Source organism: Nannospalax galili, unplaced genomic scaffold (assembly GCF_000622305.1).
Source record: "Nannospalax galili isolate Female #2095 unplaced genomic scaffold, S.galili_v1.0 scaffold710, whole genome shotgun sequence".
NCBI classification, from domain to species: Eukaryota; Metazoa; Chordata; class Mammalia; order Rodentia; family Spalacidae; genus Nannospalax; species Nannospalax galili.
The window spans coordinates 106,736-127,165 of record NW_008328349.1 but is presented as its reverse complement, the minus strand read 5'-3'; the positions used below and the strand labels follow the sequence as shown (position 1 = coordinate 127,165).

Here is a 20,430-nt window from a genome sequence, read left to right as displayed (position 1 = left end):
CACAAAAGGCAGAAGAGGCCCCACTGGAACTTAAGGTACAGACTGTTGTTAGCCACCATGTGAGTGCTGGAAATTGAACCCAGGTCCTCAGGAAGAATAGCAAGTACTCTTAACTGCCATCTCTCCAGCCCTGTAGTTAACTTTTTATTTTATTATTTATTTGTCTTTTTGAAGCAGGGTCTCCCTGTAGCTCCAGCTATCCTGGAACTCACTATGTAGACCAGGCTGGCCTCGAACTCACAAAGATTTGCCTGCCTCTGCTTCCTAAGTGCTGGGACTACAGGCATGCGCCACCATGCCCACATTATTTTTATGTGTATGCATGTATTGCCTGCATGTAGGTAAGTGTACCCGTGTCGTGCAATTCCCTCGGAGGTCGGAAGAGGCTGTCGGATCCCCTGGGACTGGACTTACAGACAGTTGTTAGCTGCCATGTGGGTGCTGGGATTCAAACCCAGGTCTTCTGCAAGAACAGACAGTGCTCTTAACCAACTGAGCCGTTTCTCCAGCCCCACTTATAATCTTTTTATAAAAATAAAAGTAATCTTTTCCTGTGCTGATTTTCATTTATATTATTTTGGGTGAATTTGCATGTGTGTTTGTGTGTGTGGTGTGGAGATCAAACTCAGGGCATACAGCAGGGTTTCAATTCTCAACAAGCTGTCTGCATGTGAAACCTAAAACATTTCCTAACTTTTATTATAAGAAACAGCTAATCCTTGGCTACATAGAGAGCTCAAGGCTAACCTGGGCTATACAAGAGCCTGCCTGGAAAAAAAAATTTTTTTTTTTTTTTTGGTCTTTTTGAGACAGGGTCTCCCTGTAGCCCCAGCTGGCCTGGAACTCACTATGTAGATCAGGCTGGCCTTGAGATCCACCTGCCTCTACCTCTTGAGCACTGGGATTAAAGGCATGTGCCACTATGTCTGGCTTGGAAAAAAAAAATTTTTTAAGTATGTCCAAATATTAAACCTTGCCTGTTCAGAATTCAGAATGCAGTATGCTCCTCTGACAGTATCTTTCCCCGTGTGTTCATTTAGTTTTATCTGTTTTACTTTTTACATGCAACACAACACTAAAGCACTATGAAACTAACAGCACAGATTGTTGTATCCATGTATGTACAGTATGTAACTGACAATGTGTCTAGATATCTTGAAACCAATTTTTATTTTTTTTAAAAAATATTTTATTTTATGTATATGAGTGTATTGCCTGCATGTATGTGAGTAGACTCGTGTTCTGCAATGCCGCAGAGATCAGAAGACAGCATTGGATCCCCTGGAACTGGAGTTAAGGACAGTTCATAGCCACCATGTGGGTGCTAGGAATCGAAACCTGGGTCCTCTGCAAGAGCAGCCAGTGCTCTTAACTGCTGAGCTATCTCTCCAGCCCCCAAAACCAACTTTTCTTATTTGCTGGTCTAAGTTCTGAGACTGCATTGCTGTTTTTAAATTAATAGACATAAATTCAAATTTTAAAAAGTGTATGCATGTTTTTATTTTTTTACTTATTTACTGATTTAAGACAGAGTCTTACTATGTAGCCTGGGTGGTCTTGTGCTATGACAATCAACCTACCTCAGCCTCCTGAGTGCTGGGGCCATGAGTCTATATTACCATGGTTGGCATGTCTTTAAAAATATTAAATTCCTCTATAGTCCTGGATATTTTTTGGCATTGAGAAAAATAAACTTCTGTAGAAAAAACCCCACATATTGATAAGACCAATTACCATTTAATCAATGTTAAGTTTTTGTCTCGGGGTAAAAGCTTTTAGCTTTTAGGTATTTATAAGGTCTTGAATTCTAACTCTTCTTAGTCTTTAACACCTGGTATCATTTCCCTCTTAAACAGAAATGTGTATGACTTTTTTTTTTTTTTTTTTTTTTTTTTTTATCTTTTTGAGACAGGGTCTCTCTGTAGCCCCAGCTGGCCTGAACCTGCTATGTAGACCAGGCTGGCCTGAAACTCACAGAGATCTGCCTACCTCTGCCTCCCAAGTGCTGAGACTAAACGCATGTGCCACCACACCCCACATGACTTTTTTTTTTTTTAATAGATAGGGTCTCAGTATGTAGATCATACTGGCCTGCAACTCACAAAGATCCACCTGCCTCTGCCTCTGGAGTGCTGGGATTAACGGTGTGCCCCAGCATGCCTGGTGGATATGTGTGACTTATTCAGTCAGTGGCATGGCTTTTCTCCTTGTCTGTCTGTCTTGCCTTACCACTGTAGGCTCTTGGCTATTTCTAAGACTATTCTTGAATTTGCTACCAGTTCAACTTTTCTCCTTTTACTAATTCTCCAAACAATCCTACTAATAATAAGTCCACTTCATTTTTTCCCTTTTTTTGTTTTGTTTTGAGACAGTCTTACTTTGTAGTCCAGGCTAGCCTTATGGTGATCCTCGTGGCTCTGCATACTGAGTATTGAGATTTTAGTGTGGACTACTATGCCTGGCTCTCAATTTCATTTTTTAAAGCTTCTTTGAGTCTCAAGGAGGCCAGCCGCCCTTGCCAGCCATGGTCAGGCTTCTGGTACTTTTTCTTTTTCATCGTTCGTATTTGTGTGGTTGTTTGGAACACCTGCCATCTACTCTGACTAAATGAATGTGTTCACATCCATACTCACATCCCATCTTTTTCAAAAGACATTAACATTTTTTGCCGGGCATGGTGGTGCAAGCCTTTGGCTCCAGCACTGGGGAGGCAGAGGCAGGTGGATCTCAGTGAGTTCAAAGCCAGCCTGGTCTACATAGTAAGTTCCAGGTCAGCTGGGGTTACAGGGAGACTCTGTGTCAAAAAGACAAAAAAAAAAAAAAAAAAAAAAAAAAAAAACAATAAACATTTTTAAAAAAAAAAAAAAAAAAAAAAAAAAAAAAAAAAAAAAAGACATTAACATTTTTATTTTAAATTTCATTACTTATTTATTTAGGTCTTTTTGAGACAGGGTTTCCCTGTAGTCACAGCTGGTCTGGATTAGCTATGGAGACCTGGCTGGCCTTGAAGTCACAGAGATCTGCCTGTCTCTGCCTCCCAAATGCTGGGATTAAAAGTTGTGGGCCACTGTGCCTGGCTTAGTTATTTTTAAAATATTTTCTTTATTATTCTTAAGTGTAATGGCTGTATTGCCTACATGTATGTAAGTGCCCCTGTATCCTGTGATGCCCAAGGAGGTCACAAGAGGGTGTTGGATTCCCTGGAACTGGAGTTACAGACTGTTGTTAGCCACTATGTGGTACTGAAATTCGAACCCGAGTCCTCTGCAAAACAATTAGTGTTCTTAACTGCTGAGTCATCTCTCCAGCCTCTGTTGTTGGTTTTTTGAGATGGGGTCTCCCTGTAGCCACAGCTGGCCTGGAACTCTGTGTAGACCAGGCTGGCCTTGCTCTCACAGCTCCACCTGCCTCTGCCTCCCTAGTGCTGGGATTAAAGACTTGCACCACCATGCCCTGCTATTCAGTCTTTTGAGACAGGGTCTCATGTAGCCCAGGTTGGCCAAGAATGAGAGTCTCTTGTGTTTTTTTGTTTTTAAATATTTATTTTGTGTGTGTGTGTGTGTGTGCCTGAGTATATGCATGTACACCCTATGTGCACGTGAACCAATGGAAGTCAGAAGAGGGTGTCAGGTCTCTTGGAACAGACAGTTGTTAACCACCATGTGAGTGCTGGGAACTGAGCTCAGGTCATTTGTAGGAGCAGCAAGTGCTCTTAACTGATGAGCCATCTCTCTAGACCTAAACTGATTTTTTTTTTTTTTTTTTGAGACAGGGTCTCACTATGCAGCCCTAGCTGGCCTGGAATTAGTTATGCAGATAGACCATGCTGGCTTCTGACTTACAGAGATCTGCCTGTTGCTGCCTTCCAAGTGCTGGTTAACACACATGTATGCTCAACCATGTGTGTATCAGCACACATGGCCAGACTGATCGACTGATTTTATTATATATTTTTTTTTTGACAGGGTCTCCTTAGCCCCAGTCTGCTTGGAACTCACTATGTAGACCAGGCTGGACTTGAACTCACAGAGATCTGCCACACCAGTTCTTAAGTAACACTTATCTTTATCTGGCAACCAGTGCTCTTAACCTATGAGCCATTTCTGCAGCTCCTAAATTTCTTTTTAATGTACTGCTAGTGCCTCACTTAGTGTCTGCCTTCATATAGTACATGCTTAATAAAACTTTGTTGGGTAAACTAAGGAAATTCAATGAAAACTGTGAGAAAACGGACCTAGGTTTGGTTCCCAGCACCTGTATGGCAGCTAACAACCATTGGTAACTCCAGTTCAGGGGATCTGATGCCCTTGTCTGACTTCTGTGGGCATTGTACACCAGTGTGCTTACATACATGAAGGCAAAACATTCATACAATAAAAATTATTGTTACAATTAAATCTTGAATAAAATATGTTGGATAAAAAGTAACTAACAGAACTGTACAAAAACAAATCAGAAGACTTGAGAAAGCCTGATCCCAACTAACTGTGAAATGATTTTACTATTTGGCATACAATTCAGATGATTAAATGTTTCCTAAATGCATACAAATACTCAAGCATTAAGGACAATTGGATAGTGGGGAAAACACATTATGATCAAAGTAGGTGGCTTAACTAGGCTATCAGGCTAGTTAGCTGAAAATTCTTGAGAATCGTAAGTATAACATAGTATTATAGCTTAAAATACCCATTTTCCTAGCATGGTGCAATTCAATTTCTCATAATCCAAATTTATATATTATGAGATACTTCTTTTCTGTGATAAAAAAATCACTTATGGAGGGGGCAGAAAAGAAAAAAACTTCACTTATGGTGCTTAGGTAATAATATTTTTAAGGTAGCCCTTAAGCGAGTTATTAGCCCTGGGCAGGACTAGCTATGTCATGTTCAAACAATAAAATGAAGGAAAGAACCTTTGGAATGTACCTGGATGTTCAAAAAAGAGCAAGTGGTCATAAAAAATAGTCCAAGGAGTTCTTGGAAGGATTTTCTTGCTACCCTTCCTACAAAAACTATCCAGGTTTCTTCCTGACCTCTACTTTCAGAGTAGAGGAATCTTGCTCTGTGTGTGACATTAGTTCAGTAGCTCTGAGACTTCCAGGCTCTTTATGTAGCCGGTCATCGGAAAATATTGGAATTCCTGTCTCCTTCTCTGGATTACAATATACAGTCTTTACTTCCTTCGCACAGTCTTTTCAGTGTGTGTGTGTGTGTGTGTGTGTGTGTGTGTGTGTGTGTGTTGGGGGGGGGCTGGGGAACTTTACCACTAAGCTACACCCCAGTCCTACAATGAATATTCTTTACATAAATTTTCAGTAAGAAAAAATTTCAAAAAGCACCGAAAAGGTATCCAAGACACGTTTTAAAATTTTATATATAAATGTATTTTAAGTAATAGATGTATTAAAAATATACTTGCTTTTTATACTTTCAAGGCATTTACTAATTTGACAATATTTGGGGGGGGGGAGGTGTCATAAAACAAGTATTTGCACCAACCCAGAACAAGGAGTTAATATGGTCGCCAAGCCCGATGACCTAAGTTCAGTACCCAGGACCACGTGGTGGAAGAGAGACCTGACTCTCCTGAACTGTCCTCTGACCTCCACCCACTCACAATGTAAAATAAAAGAAAAAGAAAAATGTAGAGTTTTATTCTTGGTGCCATTTGCTACCAATGGAAGACTGGACACAGTTATTCAGGATATACGTTTTTATTACCTTAAAGACAGGATATCATCCTATCAACCAAGGTTTTCATTATCACCCCAAACTCGTTTGAGGTTAAATGAAAAAACTGTAAAGGTATTTTAACTTGAGATAAACCTACAAAAAAACTTTAAAAAATTCTAGTATATTTTACAAACAGTTACTCGGATTGTGTTTGGCGCCGTTTGAGGCGCTGGAACACAAAAGTGAGAATGGTCTTTGCCCTTAAAGAGTCCCCGTTTTAAAAATCGAGGTGTGAGGTTTCTTCTCTCCCCTCCCCTACAAGAATCCTGTTACAGAACTTCATAAATTTGAATTGTGTGTTCTAGGAATTGGCTGTTGAATTAAATTAGCATTTCAGAAGTATCTATTTGAATCTGTATTGTTGACAGTTCAGTGAAACGGGTGAAACCTGCCTGCAGATGAAGCTTTACTGAGGATTTTCACAGTGTAGCTCGAACCCGGATCAAGTTTCTGGGAACGTGTCTTTCGTGCACCCGGCCTCCCAGGGTCTTAAACCAGGTGTTAGGGAAGAGGATGGCAGTCATTCCTTTCTTTTTTCATCTGAGAAGTTACTTCGGGGTCTTTTTGCTCCCTTTGGTTTTCTCTAGTCTCTCCCTTTTCTAGAACCTTTTTTCCCCTCTGAATCACTTAGATGTCCGGCTAGCACGTATTTCATAGGGAAGTGTGCCCCTGCTCGCCTCTCCCGGGTTCGAAGCCCCGTTAGTGTCTGTCTGGGGAGGGAGCCTCTTCCAGGCTGGAGGGCTCTGGACCAGCCTTTTCAGAAAGCAGCACCCTCAGATGTTCACTTCCAAGATGCTCGAAAGTCAATGCCCACAGGGTGCAGTGGATCGCCGTCCGAGCAGAGCGAAGGGAGGTAGCGGACGCATGGTGTCAAGATGGGACTTTTTTAAACGACTCATTGAAACATCGAAAAGAAACCCTCCGCAGCCCTGGAGAATTGCATTTTATCTGTGTGCCTGCGTGTGATCACGTGGGATTCCAGAGGCCAACTTGCTGGAATCGGGGGATGCGGGGGGTTGCACCGCAGGAGTCCCGGGACTCAAGCTCAGATTTTCAGGCTTGGCCGCAAGCTGCTTTATCCGCTGAGCCTCCCCATGAAGGAGCTAAAATGCAAGGCTGACCTTGGCACCGAACTTTGGAAAGGTGCGCCGAGGGTGCACTCGGGTCTTCCCGGACGCCCTTGTCGGTCACCAGGGCCAGAAACTCTCAGGGCCCCGAAGTCCGCAGAAGCAGTTTCCGGAACTTTCCGCGCATGGCGGGCGCCGCGGGAATGCGGTGGAGTCCAGCGACAGTGCACCTTTCCGCCCGGCCCGCCCCGCCGCGGGGCGTTTGTTGACGTGACGTCGCCGTAGTAAGCAGGCCCCACCCTCGCCGGCCGCGTTTCCCGCGCCGCTCCGCTTCTCCCCTTAAAAGGACAATAGAGGCCGCGGGGACGCGCGTCGCCCTCGCCCCGCCCCGCCCGCGACGCGCGCGCGCCCGTATGCAAATGAACTCGATTCAAGAGACTCTGGTCCTGGAGCCGCGCGTGCGCAGAGGGAGGCGGAATCTACACCTTCCCCGGCCGCGCAGCAACTGCAGAACTGCCGGAGAGACGGTCCTCGCGGAGCAAGCGGGGCGGAGGCAACGCGCGGAGCCGCAAGAGAGAAGAGTCTGCGCGTGGACGGCCGCGTGGGGAGGTGAGTGCGGCGCTCGGGCGCGTCTCGGTCCCCGCAGCTCCCCGTCTCCTGCGGCTTGCACACTCCAGCCCCAGGAAGTTTTGTCTCGGATGGCAGTGCAGGCAGCGCGGTCCGCGTGCGCTCGGCACTCCGGGGTCTCCACGCGTGCCACGCGTGTGGGAGGGGAGGCTGCGCGGACGGCTGACTCCGAAAAGCCGAAGGTGACAAGGACCTCGCTGCGCCGCAGCTCGCGTGTGGACCCGGGGTCTCCTCGAGCACACGCGTGCTCGGCTCCCGCCGGGGCTTGTACGCGGGTGCACAACAAAGCGGGCGTGGGGACGCGGCTCGACCAAGCCCGCGGGGTCTGCGCGCAGCTGAGTCGCAGGTCGCGGCCCGGCCCGCCGAAGTTCTCGCCCCATCACCTGTAGCGCGGGGCCGCGACGCGGGCGCCCCACTCCCCTGCAGCCGGTTCTGTGCGCCCCACCTGACAGGCCACGTGCTGCGGGCCGCGACCCGGGCCCGCCCGGTTCCGCCCCGCCTGAGGCGTGGGCTGCGGGCGCCGTCGGGGCCTCGGGACGCCGGACAAGGATCGCCCGGGGACACCATCTGTCCCGGTTCGAAAGCGGAACGAAAGTCGCGGGCTAGCGAGGGGACCCGGGGGTCGCGGACGCCGCAAAAGTTTGGCCCGGGCCGCGTCCGAGGGGCCCCGACGCCGCCGGACAACAAAGGGCCGCGTGTGCCCAGCGGCGCGGGCCGGGCTCGGGCGGCTTTGTCCCTCGGTTCTCTCAGGAAAGTTTGCGGGCTGGGCGGGGCATCCATGGCCGCTGTCCGCGGTCGTCCCGGCGTGGCTCCGCGTAGGGCCGCGCGGCGGGGAGCTCCGAGCATCCGCTTTGAAGTGAACTGTTGCCATGTTTGAATTACGTCAGGCGAGCGGCCGCAGGGACGGGAGGCGCGGCCTGTGGGCGGCGGGGGCCCAGAGCCGGCGCAGGTGAGGACGGTCCCCGCGTGGGGATGCCTCTGGACCCCCGACGCGGCGTGGGCAGGTTCGGGGTGCTGGACGAACAGGGGTGCGTGCCGCCTTTGTGTTTCTGCACGTGGGGCGCCGCGCGGGGCAGGCTGGGCGGGGCGGCTGCGGAGCGGGGTGCAGAGTGCTCCCGGGGACCGGACCGCAGTCCGTCTTTGTTTCCGCTCGCCCCACCTTCCCTGGCCGCAGGTGAGGAAGCACCGAGGAGCCGGACGCGCAGTACCCTGGGAGCACTGGTCTCCCCCTCCTTACCTATCCCATGAAGTCCAGGCAACTTTGCTCCCCTCGTGGGTAATTGGGACCCTGTGGTTAGTGTACGGAAAGCACCTGCTTTTGAACTCGAGTTTGCCAGACTTGAAAAGCTATGGAAGTAATTTGCGCTGCAGAATTGAACATGTTTAAGGTACCCACGCTAAATTAAATTAAGATCTTGGGAGTATGGAAGTACCTTTTTTTTTTTTTTTTTTTTTTTGGTGGAGTTCCGGAGCAAAGCCTGAAGGCATGTCAAGTATTCACAGGATGATTTTCCGGAAGAGCGATGTTTTTTGGCCTTTAGGTGTGTGGGACTCAGCTTTTGAAGACTGACCTTGAGGAAGCCAGGGTTTAGGGAGTAAGTAGAGCCTTTCTGAGATAGTAAAACAGTGCTGGGAGTCGCTCGGATGGATGACGCTGGGTAGTGCTGGCTAGCCAGCCCAGCGAGCTTCAAGATTCTTGTGAACTGGGGATGACCCTCGAGTTAGCCTCCTAGAAAGTTTTTTCAAGCTAAATTTTTTTTGCTACGTGGCTCCAGGCGTAGCTCAAATTATGCAGGTTTGACACATGGATGCTTCTTTGGTATTTGGGGTTTGCCTGCAGTCTAGACATCCTGTAAGCCACACCGTATCTGCTTTCCTGTTTCAGCGTGTTTAAGAGTTAGCATCTAGATGTGGCCTTGGCTGGGAAATAATATCCCTAGATGGTTTGCTCACGTGCAACATACAAATTGAAATTCGCTTTTTTCCCCTTTGTTTTGTTACTAAACACATTTCTTTCAAGTTTGGTTGACCAAATTACAACTAGTGAAAGGCAGCCAGGCTTGGGTGCACTTTTTGAAGCGAGTAAGAGAGCACACTAAAACCCAAAAAACTTGGACTTTGAGAATCTTCGCTGTAATCAGGTGATGATGAACCCTTAGGGTCCTACACCTGATAGGTAGGTGTTGGATTACTGTGTTAATACTTATCCAGCCTAAAACAAGTTTTTTTAAGGGAAAATTTTAAGCTGTTTTAAAGCTTAAGGCAAGTCCGAAGGGCTGTTGTGGGGACAAATTAATTTACTATGCCAAGCACATAGTAGGTTGCTTTAGAAATGTGTCATCTTTCTTCCTTGTGCAGTGGTAAGACTGATGGAAGAAATGTGACACATTTGGTGAAGGAGCACTAAGTTCAGAGGTCTCTGGGTTAAGAATCTCTGGGTGTAGGAGCTGTACTCAGCTCCTTTCCTTGCATCCAGTTTTCTTGGCCGTGATCCCTGTTAGCTAGGGTTGAAATAACTGGGATGTGGACAGTAAATGTTGGCTGCTGATGAAGTAGACATCTTAGAGAAGAAGCCTGGGTCAATTTTGCTCAGAAAAACAGTGAATGCTGAATGGAAAGAATGAGTTTGCTCCCTTCCCCCCACCATCAAAACCAGTTCTGGGAAAGACACTGCCCTCATCTTCTGATTCCACCATTTTACATCAAAAAGTCCTATGAAGACCTAGAAAATGTCACTTCCTTTCTTCCTGGTTGTCCTGTCAATACACACTGTCTTGTGTTTTTGATTCTGTGGGGAAGTTGAAAATACTCAGTGGTCTACCTGGCTTGGTGGCCTGGTGGTGAATGCCTGTAAATCCCAGCACTCTGGAGGCAGAGGCAGGTGGACCTCTGTTAGTTCAAGGCCAGTCTGGTCTACATAGTGAGTTCCAGGCCAGCTGGGGCTACTGGGAGACCCTGTCTCAAAAAGAAAAAAAGAATCTGTTGTCTTTTGGCTCTCAAATTTTTTTCCCTGTAAATAAAAATTATAGTATTGTCCAAGGAAGAGAGACCTCTCTGCACCAGGATACAAAAGATACAGGTATATATTTGCTATTAGCTGTTCTAGTATGAAAGTTGAAACTGAGCTAAAATAATTCATTTCTAGTTGTTCATTTTTGTTTGGTTAGATTTGACATTTTAATTCTGTTAATGTGTTCATTTTGACTCAATTTCTCCTAATCAGCCCCTTAAAATGTGCATGGAATATTTTTCTACTAGTTATGAAAATTGTTCACCATTAATTTTCTCTTTAGTAATTCATTTGGCTTACATGTCCTAGAAATCTTGAAGGCTTACCACCCCAGAAGTCTACAGATCAAATGTTAAAAGTTACTTTCAAAACATTTTTAAACATTATTCTTTTTGTAAATTTTTATTTATTTTATGTGTATGAATGTATTGCCTGTATGTATCTAAGTGCACCCAAGTCAGTGTGGTGCTTTTGGAGGTCAGAAGAGGGCATCGAATTCCCCTGGAACTGGAATTAGGGTTGGTTGTTAGCCACCATATTGATACTGGGACTCGAACCCAAATACTCTGCAAGAGCAGCCAGTGTTGTTAAACTGCTGAGCCATCTCTCCAGCTCCCTTAAACATTCTTGTCAGGTGTCGTGCATACCTTTAATTCCAGCACTTGGGAGGCAGAGACAGGCTAATCTCTTGTTCAAAACAACAAAACAAAGTTATCCTCTTTGTAGAAGAATGGTCTCCATTTCTCAGTCTCTAACCCTCATGTTCACCTTTGCTGTCCTGTTTTTTTGGTAGCTAGCACATGCCTTCTATATTGTGTGTAATTAGCACCTGGCTGTAACCGTAAGGCCTGCTCTGCAGTGGTTTACTCTTGAACAGAGGAAATAATGCAGTAAATAAGTAAAATCTTGATAAGTGTTCCAATAAAGGCCTGAAAGAGCTGAGGATGGTAGCACTTAGTAGGTATAGGTAGGAGAATCAGGAGTTTGAGGTCATCCTGGGCTACATTACCTTGTCTGAACAGAGTAAAATTAAAAATGAGTAAAAGCATGGCAAACTTTTGTGAACAAATATTCCAGGTTAAGGGATAGAAAGGAAGCCATGTCAGCAGAAGTACAGCCTGTGTGATGGAGTGACTAGTTATCAAAGCCTATTTGGCACTCCTGAATATCAGGGTTCCTTTGGGAGCAGCTGGTAGACAGGGGTAGATCCTGAAAAGCTTTGAATTCCTTGCCAAGGAGTTTAGAGCTTAGACTGTAGCCATAGTTGGTACCCTAGACGGATGATTAATATTTGAGCTTTGGGAAGATACCATGTGTTAGAAGGGCACAGAGAAGCCAGCTAAGAGTCCTGACAGGAGATCATCTCACCAACAAGGGGCAGACACACACAGGCAGGGGAGTGAAGGGAGCTGCAGCCTCTCTGAGGGCCTTTAGGTGACTTGATGGGAGTGAGAAGGAAGGGACCAGTTGACTTGCAGGGCCTTTTGTCTGACTGTGGGTCATAACCAGGATAGGTAAACACAGGAAGAACAGATTCTGAGGGGAACATTACCATCTGTTCCGGCATTTAAATAGCATGGATTGGTGGTCACTTGGCTGTTTTGCTCTGCAGAGAAAATAGAACATACTGGATCAGAACAGAAATGTTGGCGAATAGGGTGGTTTAGTTTCCTATGAGTAGACTGCTCCCAAACAGAAGGCAAAATGAAGTGTTGGGTGGGTGGAGGGGAAAGACCTGTGCTTATAAAAACAACCCAAACAACTGTCAGTAGGTCAGTGGCTATGGCCCTGGGTTCTGTTCCTATTACCACAAAAAAACAGTTGGTACTGAATTCTGGTCCTGTGCTAGACCTGTGTTGGTGCTTTTCAAGTCAAGAGATGAGATTTAGCCTTATTTTATAGAGACTGTCAGAATTAAGGAAACTTCCAGAGGTTTGAGTTAGTGAGTGTGTATGTGAGTGCACACACATATACACACACATACACAGACATGCACACACACACATTCATGTATATGTTATAGACCCTGCTTAATGTTTTTTGTCAAGTTTGAAAGTAGAACAGCTTCGCAGAAGGGAATGAGGGCCTGCTTCAAGACTTTCCCCCTTGGAAAGGCCAAGTTCCTCGTTTTCTACAGAAAACACTTCACCAAAAACAGTTAAATTTGTAGGGTATATCCTGGAACAAGAAAAGTTTACTTTTCTGTAGTTTGCAAATCTGAACAAGTTCAAGGAAAAAAGTACTCTGGTATTTTTATGTACTTTCTTCACAGTACCCGTCGAAAGTAGAAGTGAGATTTTACCTCTTATGTTACAGAGAGGGTGGCAAACCTCAGAAGTGACTTCTTAGTTGTGAAGACAGAAGTAGGTTGATTTTCATGACCTTTTCATCACGTACTATGTAAGTTCTGTAACAGATGGGCTCTAAAAGCATGTGAAGACTCCAGAACCTTCTAACACTCTCATCTATCAGTCACTCTAGAATTGGGTGAACCTAGTTTTTTTTTTTTTTTTTCTCATTACCCTAACCATGAGACTTAGCTTTTGTTTTTCAATACTGTCCAAAGCCCAGAGACCTGAATTTGTTACTTCTTTTTTCTTTTCTTTTTTTTTCTGGTATTTTTGAGGCAGGGCCTCCCTGTAGCCCTAGCTGGCCAGGAACTCATTATGTAGACCAGACTAGCCTCTGAACTCACAGCATTTGCCTGCCTCCTGAGTGCTGGGATGTGATTTCATTTTTAACCAGTGTACTTTATCTTCAGAAGGCTTGTTTACGAGTTTGGACCTCTTTCTGGTAGGGTGAGTTTTAGACTCTTGGCAAATACAATCATAGTTACAAATGCTTTACTGTACAGTTTCTCAGAGATGAGGTTACGTGCTTGCTCGGAACTTGGAAAACTAGTGGGGTCTGCTACATCTTTCTCAGCTTCCCAGACAAATTTTAATTCATTACTTTGAGTGATGAGGTAAATTCAGAAGTTTTAATGCTGGGAAGTAGGCAGATCTCTAGAAGGAGAAGAGGAAATAATAATGTTTTATTGCTCTGAGCCTTTATTTAAATGCTGATGCAATGTGTTTCATTGTTGGGGGTTCTGCAGCCAAGTAGCCTAGCAGTGGGAGAAACAAAACGCTTCATCCATTGACCCTTTGTGTGACGTATGTTCTAGTTGCACTGTGTTTGCGCTATCCTGTATGTACAGGTGCTTAAAGATGGAATATGCTGGCATCACTGATTGTGGGTTTTCATGTTCCTTTTCCTGTCCTGTCCTGTCTTCACTTCAGTCTTTGGAGTCTTCCTGGTTACTTTGTCCATCCCTGCTTCCTTTGCCTGTGTGAGTTTCCTTCCCATGTGCCTGGTGTCTTTTTGGACCTTACTAAACTACCATGTGGTGTATTTTCTAACCGGTATCTTCCATCTGTTGCTTTGAAGAGTGCTTACTCAAGCTGTCTGCTCCTAGAGATTCCTGAGTTGAGTGAAGGTGTGTGATGGTAACCAGGGTTACAGGGGAGTGATGCTGTTGGTTAAAAATAGTTGTGTAGAAGACAGTAAAGCGAAAGTAAGCGTCATGCTTGCATGCTCTAGAGGAGACCACTTTTGATTTTTTTTTTTTCTAATCTGCTTTTTAAAAGTTTGTGTTAAACCACTGAGATGCTCTGTTTTCAGCTTGTTGTTGTCATAGATCTCTTGCTTGCAAAGGCCTGCATTCATTTTGAGGCCGAGACAGTATTCTGTAGGATGGAAGCATAAGGGAACAGTCTGAAAGATCCATGAATATTTAGGTCACTTCCAATCTTTTTTTTAAAAAAAGATTAGCATGGTCCCTGCACAGGGATAACACCCAGTATCTTATGTGTGTTTGTAGTTAATGTCTGGACCAGTGATTTATCTTATTTTGGGGTGCGTTAGAAGCTTTAATGCTTTTCTTTATTGAAATCTAAGAATATTGTCACTTGGGAGGTTGCACCCCTAATGAGTACTTTTCAGAATTGCAATTCCCGAGATGGCTTGGACAGATTGTGACATTAACTGTGCTTTCCTGATCTACTTCTCAATTTCTTCTATGTGATCAGTCAAGGAAGTTTTTTGGGATTTGAGAGTTCTTTGTTTTTGTTTTTTGTTTTTCTTGTCTTTTTGAGACAGGGTCTCCCTGTAGCCCCAGCTGGCCTTGAACTCACAAAGCCCCGCCTGCCTCTGCCTCCTAAGTGCTGGGATTAAAGGCGTGCGCCACCACGCCCGGCTTGTATTCATTTTTTTTAATATGAAATTTTAAAAATTTAAATTAAAAAATTTTAAATATGAATATTAAGGAACAGACAAAGGAATCTAGAAAGTAGAATTGGGGATATGTTATATCAGTAGAGATGAATAGTGCCGATGAAGGTGATCTTAAGAGGTCTCTGTATTTATCTCTGTTTTTAATTTTTTGGGTAGGGTATCACTGTGTAGCCCAGGCCAGGATCTCGCCTGTCTAGAGAGATTGATCTTGAACTGAACTGACTGTAGTCATTTTACCTCAGCATCTGTAGTGCTGGAATTAAAGGCATGCTCCACCACATTTAGCTGGAACTCTCTATTCTAAATGTTAACAGACTTAAAAAAAATTTTTTATGTGTATGAGTGTCATGCCTGCATGTGTGTAAGTGCACAAGTGTACCTGTGTCATGTAATGCCCTTCAGAGGTCAGAAGAGGGCATCAGATCCCCTGGAACTGGAGTAATGGATAGTTGTGAGCGGCCGTGTGGGTGCTGGGAGTCAAACCCTGGCCATTGGTCTTAACTGCTGAGACATCTGTCCAACCTGTAAATGGTAACACTCTTAAAGAGATTCATTCATTCAGTTGTTTTTTGAGAGGCTTTGACTGTGTGTCCCTGGTTGGAACTCCCTCTCTAGCCTAGAGCTTGCTCTGATGCTCTTGCCTCTATTTTTTTTTTTTTTTTTTGAACCAGTCTCTGTAGCCCCAGCTGGCCTGGAACTTGCTATTGCTATGTAAACCAGCCTGGCCTTCATCTCACAGAAATCCACCTGCCTCTGCCTCCCGAGTGCTGGAATTAAAGGTATACGCCACCACACCCAGCCCTGCCTCTACCTCTTGAAGGTAAAGTAGTGTGCCCTGCTTCTTAGTAATTTTAAGAGTAATTCCAGTATTCAGAAATCTAGGCAGGAGGAAGATCACTGAATTTAAGGTCTGCTTGGGCTACATAGAGACTGTGCCTCAGCCCCCCCCCCAATAAAAAAAATTTAAAAGACAAAATACTGGGCAGTTCTTCCCCTTCTCACCCAGTTCCTTCAGTTTACAGTCCGGTATTCATGCTGTTTAGTGATCGGAGCTTCAAATCAACAAGTATTGGTATTGTTAAGATTTATGTCATTATTAAGTTTAAAATTATTCATCAAGAAATGGGTTTTTGCTTGTTTTAGACATGGTCTAAGCAGCCTTCAGCTCATACACCTGTCAAACTCCCAAGCATGTGGCTAGACAACTTAAATAGCATTTAGTTCTTATTTATATAACATGTCATAAACCCCCCATAAGTGTGAGTTAGATGAGAATTAGCCTCTCTAAGCTTTGGCTTTACAGTCTCATTAGAGTAATTAGAGTCAGCCTTTTAAATTTTTTTTTATTTATGATTATGTGTATGGGACTGGAGAGGTGCCTCAGTGGTTAAGAGTGCTTACTGCTCTCGAAGAGGCTCGAGGTTCAGTTCCTTGTACCTGCATTGGGTAACTTATAATGACCTGTAACCCCAGTTCTATGGGATCTAGAGCACACTCTGGCCTCCTTATGAGATACAAGTCTTAGGGGACGTAATTTACATGTCATAAAATTTACTCTGTGAATATAGTTCTGTAATTTTTAGAATTCAGTTTGACCATCATTACTATCTAACTTGAGAAAACATGACAATTTTTAATCAGTATTTTAAGTCCTTACTGCTTTTTTACTTCAAGGCTTAATTTTTTCTGCCCTCCCACAAGCACATACTTAAAGGATGAGATTGTGTGGGGTCACATGGTATAGAATGGTGTGATGGCCTCCGAATACTTGCCAGAAGCAGATACGTTAGTAGATTTGTTCAGGCCACTTGAACAATAGAACAGGAATCAGTTTCTCCTTCACAAATGAGGGACTAGGAAGAAGTGTTCTAAAGAGACAGGCACCGCCAGGTTGCTTGAATACCAGAACTCAAGTTCACAGTCAAACCGTGTTGTGTCCCTGGCTTCCTTCCTCAGATTTGGTAGATGTTTTTGTTTTGAACATAAGTGACTCCATAGATTTTTATGAAGATGCTTTCAGTTAAATCTCAGGGCTCCCCAAACCTCAAAATGGCTAAACACCACCCACTAGCTTAACTGGGCTGCTGTAAACAGAGCTCAGAATGAAATCCCTGTGTATTTACTGCAGATTCCTAGTTTCCTCTCAGGAGCAGGGATAAGCTCAGCCAAGGTTTAATGGGTCTATTAAGTAGTCACCCAGTAAGAGTTGTGTCAGGACAATGTTTTCCACAGCACTACCTGAAAAAGGGCGGACCCTGGGACTTCCCACCACCCTCAGATGTTCAGGCAAAAGCCAAGCCACAGCAACATACAAAGGGCAGTCATGAGGCCTACGTTATCATTCTATTCTCTGTGATGTTGAAGAATGTTCCTTCAATGAGAATCAAATGTGCGGCAGGGACTGGTGGATAACTTCAGTGTCTGTCCTCACCAACACTAATGGTAGCTGTTGGTTTAAAGGAACCTCACTATTAAAGCTGTGGCCATAGTGTTCCTTCACAGTTCCAGTGTGGTAACTGGAACATGCTGGCGTCTTGCCCAAAGTCAGACTCTCTGAAGACAGCTCATCTCTTAGAGTTGGTCTAGACCAGTGCCCTGTAGTTTTGACATGGTGTTTATTTGGGGGAAGGAAGAGGACTGTAAGGGTATAGATTGAAGACTGTCTCTTAAAATTGTGTCATCTGGTGAATGGAACTCTTGTGTGTTGTTTCCTTGGTGAGGAGGAGGCTGAAGTTTCCTAGAGTTAGAGATGATTGTAAGACTTTTGACCTTGATGGCTGTTAGGGAGTTTGGAGAACAAAATAGGAATATATAAACTCAAGCACTGTTGCCTACTTTCCTGTTTCTGTAATCTGGTCATCTGATACTGTTTTTTCCAAAGTGGCATTTTCTTTTAAATTTTCTCCTGAATTAGGTTAAAAAAATGTCTCTTAACAAATTCCTTTTTGTACTGTGTAGAATACTTATCTTCCTCATCGTTTTTCCTTTAATACCTACCGGATCAGTTATTTTTCTGTTTTTCGTTCTACCAGTTTCTACAAGTAACTTTGTTTAACTTAGTGAAATGTGTTAGTGGTCTCCCTTACCCACCCATCTCTGCCTGCCTTCTACACATGGAAGAGGAGCACTTGTTTAGCAATTGCCTATTTAAAAGGAAGGCTTACTTTTAGATACTTGCTTACAAAAATCTTTAAAAACTAATACTTAAAATTGCATTTATTTCGATACTGTGAATGTGGAGGTCAGAGGACAATTTGCGGGAAATGGTTCTCTCCTTCCACCTTGTGGGTCCTGGGGATTTATTTAACTTCAGGTCTTCAGGCTCGGGGCAAGCACCCTTACCCACTGAGCCATCTCCCCATCTCACCTTCTGCTAATAAAAATTTAAATTTTTGTTCTTTTATTCTTTCAAATGAGGTCTTGCTCTGTAGTCCCAGGCAGTCCCCATACTCATTCATAGCAGTCCTGCCTTAGTCTCCTGTGTACTGGGGTTATAGGCATATACCACCTCACCTGACAAACTTTCCTTCCCTCCCCTCCCTCCCTCCTTCCATCCATCCATCCCTCTTTTTGAGACATTGTTTCCCTGTAGCCCCAGCTGGCCTGGAACTCCATATATAAACCAGGCTGGCCTCAAACCCCAGAGAGCCACCTGTCTCTGCCTCCCGAGTGCTGGGATTAAAGGCATGCACCACCACCCAAATTATTTTCTTAAAAGCATTTTAAAACCTTTGTTAATATTTTTGAACTCCTCAATCTCAAAAACACTATACATACACGCCACTGAATATTTGGTTACCTCTGAAGTCTTCATTATTCCTTGCTCTGGTCCACTGAACAGCCGTGAAGTGGCATGGGCTTGGGTAAATTGTTCCTGTGGCAGATACAAAGCTTTGTTGCTCATATACTTATTTCTAAAGTAACCTAAAGGATGGCTCTCTGATTATAAATCTCAACACTACTTACACAAAGGCAAGTGTTACTTTTTCTTTTTTTAAAATATTTTATTATTTTTAATTTATGTTTATGCGTGTATTACCTGTGTGTAGGTAAGTGCACCCATGTCGTGCAGTGCCCGATAGAAGAGGCTGTCAGATCCCCAGGAACTGGAGTTATGGACAGTTGTTAGCTGCCATGTGGGTGCTGGGATTCAAACCCGGGTCTTCTGCAAGAACAACCAGTGTTCTTGACCACTGAGCCATCTCTCCAGCCCTAATTTTTTTTCTTGCTTTGTCTGATGCTTTGTGGTAATTTGTAGTCGGACACTCATGTCTATGTCTGAGTTGCTTCAATGGGGTTTAGTTTCAATAGTCATTGCCTTTTTTTCTTATGGGCTGTTTATTTGGCAGCTCAGGCTGGTCTTAGACTCGTGATGGTCCTCCTGCCGCAGTCTCTTTCCCTTGTGCTGGAATTACAGATGTGTGCTGCCACATGCACATTTCCTTTGTTAATATTCTTGCTGGGTTGCAGACTGGCCTCTATAGATAACTTTTGTAGCCAAGCTAAAGATTTCCTTCTTCTTCCTTGCTGTTGGTTTTTCTTTCTGAGCAGGACCCTTTGCTCTACTGCTTGGGCATTTATTTGTTTTCCACTCTTTCCTGCCCTTAGGCACAAAACCTCACAGATTTGGTCGGAAATGTCAGCCATGGGACAGCACGAAGGCCACAAACACTGAGCACACTAATTTGTACTGATGGTTTGTGGAGTTATTCCTAAACTCTAAGGTTGGATTTCTGTGATTTTCACATCCTCTTTTCAGACAAATGTGACTTCAGAACTTCAGGGAAGAAACCCCCCTGGTTTCCTATAGGTCGCAATGGTGGGGTGATGTCTATGGAGCTTCTGTTGCTTGGAACAGAGTAGTCACAGTAGTGAACGTACAGACCTTTCCTACAGGGGAATCATTTGACATGTAAAGACATGAAATACCAAGATGAGACATCACTTAAATGGTAGGGTTTTTTGGTTTTTTTTTTTTTATTTGAGACAGAGTCTCACTATGTTGCTCTGGCCAGCTGGCCTGGAACTCTCTTATGTATATCAGGCTGGCCTCAAACTCTGACAGATCCACCTGCCTCTGCCTTGGGATTAAAGGTGTGTGCCCCACCCTGGCTCTTGGCCCTTTTCTTATTTTTATGTATATGAATGTTTTATGTACATGTATGTAAGTGTACTGTGTATGTGTGGTGCCTGTGGAAGCCAGAGAAGGGCTTCTTGTTATTGCCCTCAACAAAGCCGTGTTACTCCCTTCTCTTTACAGCTATTGCCTGGAAGAAAAGATGTTTGGTTTTCACAAGCCAAAGATGTACCGAAGTATAGAGGGCTGCTGCATCTGCAGAGCCAAGTCCTCCAGTTCAAGGTTCACAGACAGTAAGCGTTATGAAAAGGACTTCCAGAGCTGTTTTGGGTAAGATCCATTATGTTTGTTCCATTCTTAAAGTGAGAAACAGACACAGCATGTGGAGGTGTTTTCATGCAAAGCATTGGGGACCAGCATGCTGATCATTAAAATCACTAATTTTACAACATCTAGGCTATTGAGGATGCCTTTTCTTTTTTGGTCTTTTTGAGACAGGGTCTCCCTGTAGCCCCAGCTGTCCTGGAACTCATTATGTAGACCAGGCTGGCCTTGAACTCACAGAGATCCACCTGCCTCTGCCTCCCGAGTGCTGGGATTAAAGGTGTGTACCATCACACCCAACCCGAGGATGCCTAT

The 20,430-nt window shown here is 44.4% G+C and overlaps 1 protein-coding gene across 2 annotated transcripts in view; it reads left to right on the top strand.

Moving 5' to 3' along the window:
- Positions 1-7,246: 7,246 nt before the first annotated feature.
- Positions 7,247-20,430, top strand: part of Sinhcaf (SIN3-HDAC complex associated factor) — a 26,971-nt gene continuing 13,787 nt past the window's right edge. The window contains exons 1-2 of one of the 2 annotated variants that reach the window (XM_008826966.2): positions 7,247-7,411; positions 19,975-20,121. In XM_008826966.2, the coding sequence (XP_008825188.1) occupies positions 19,994-20,121 (128 nt within the window). In that variant the 5' untranslated portion in view covers positions 7,247-7,411; positions 19,975-19,993. Of the gene's footprint in view, positions 7,412-8,154; positions 8,379-19,974; positions 20,122-20,430 lie in introns of those variants that run through there. The other variant, XM_017796509.2, reaches the window with a different exon arrangement.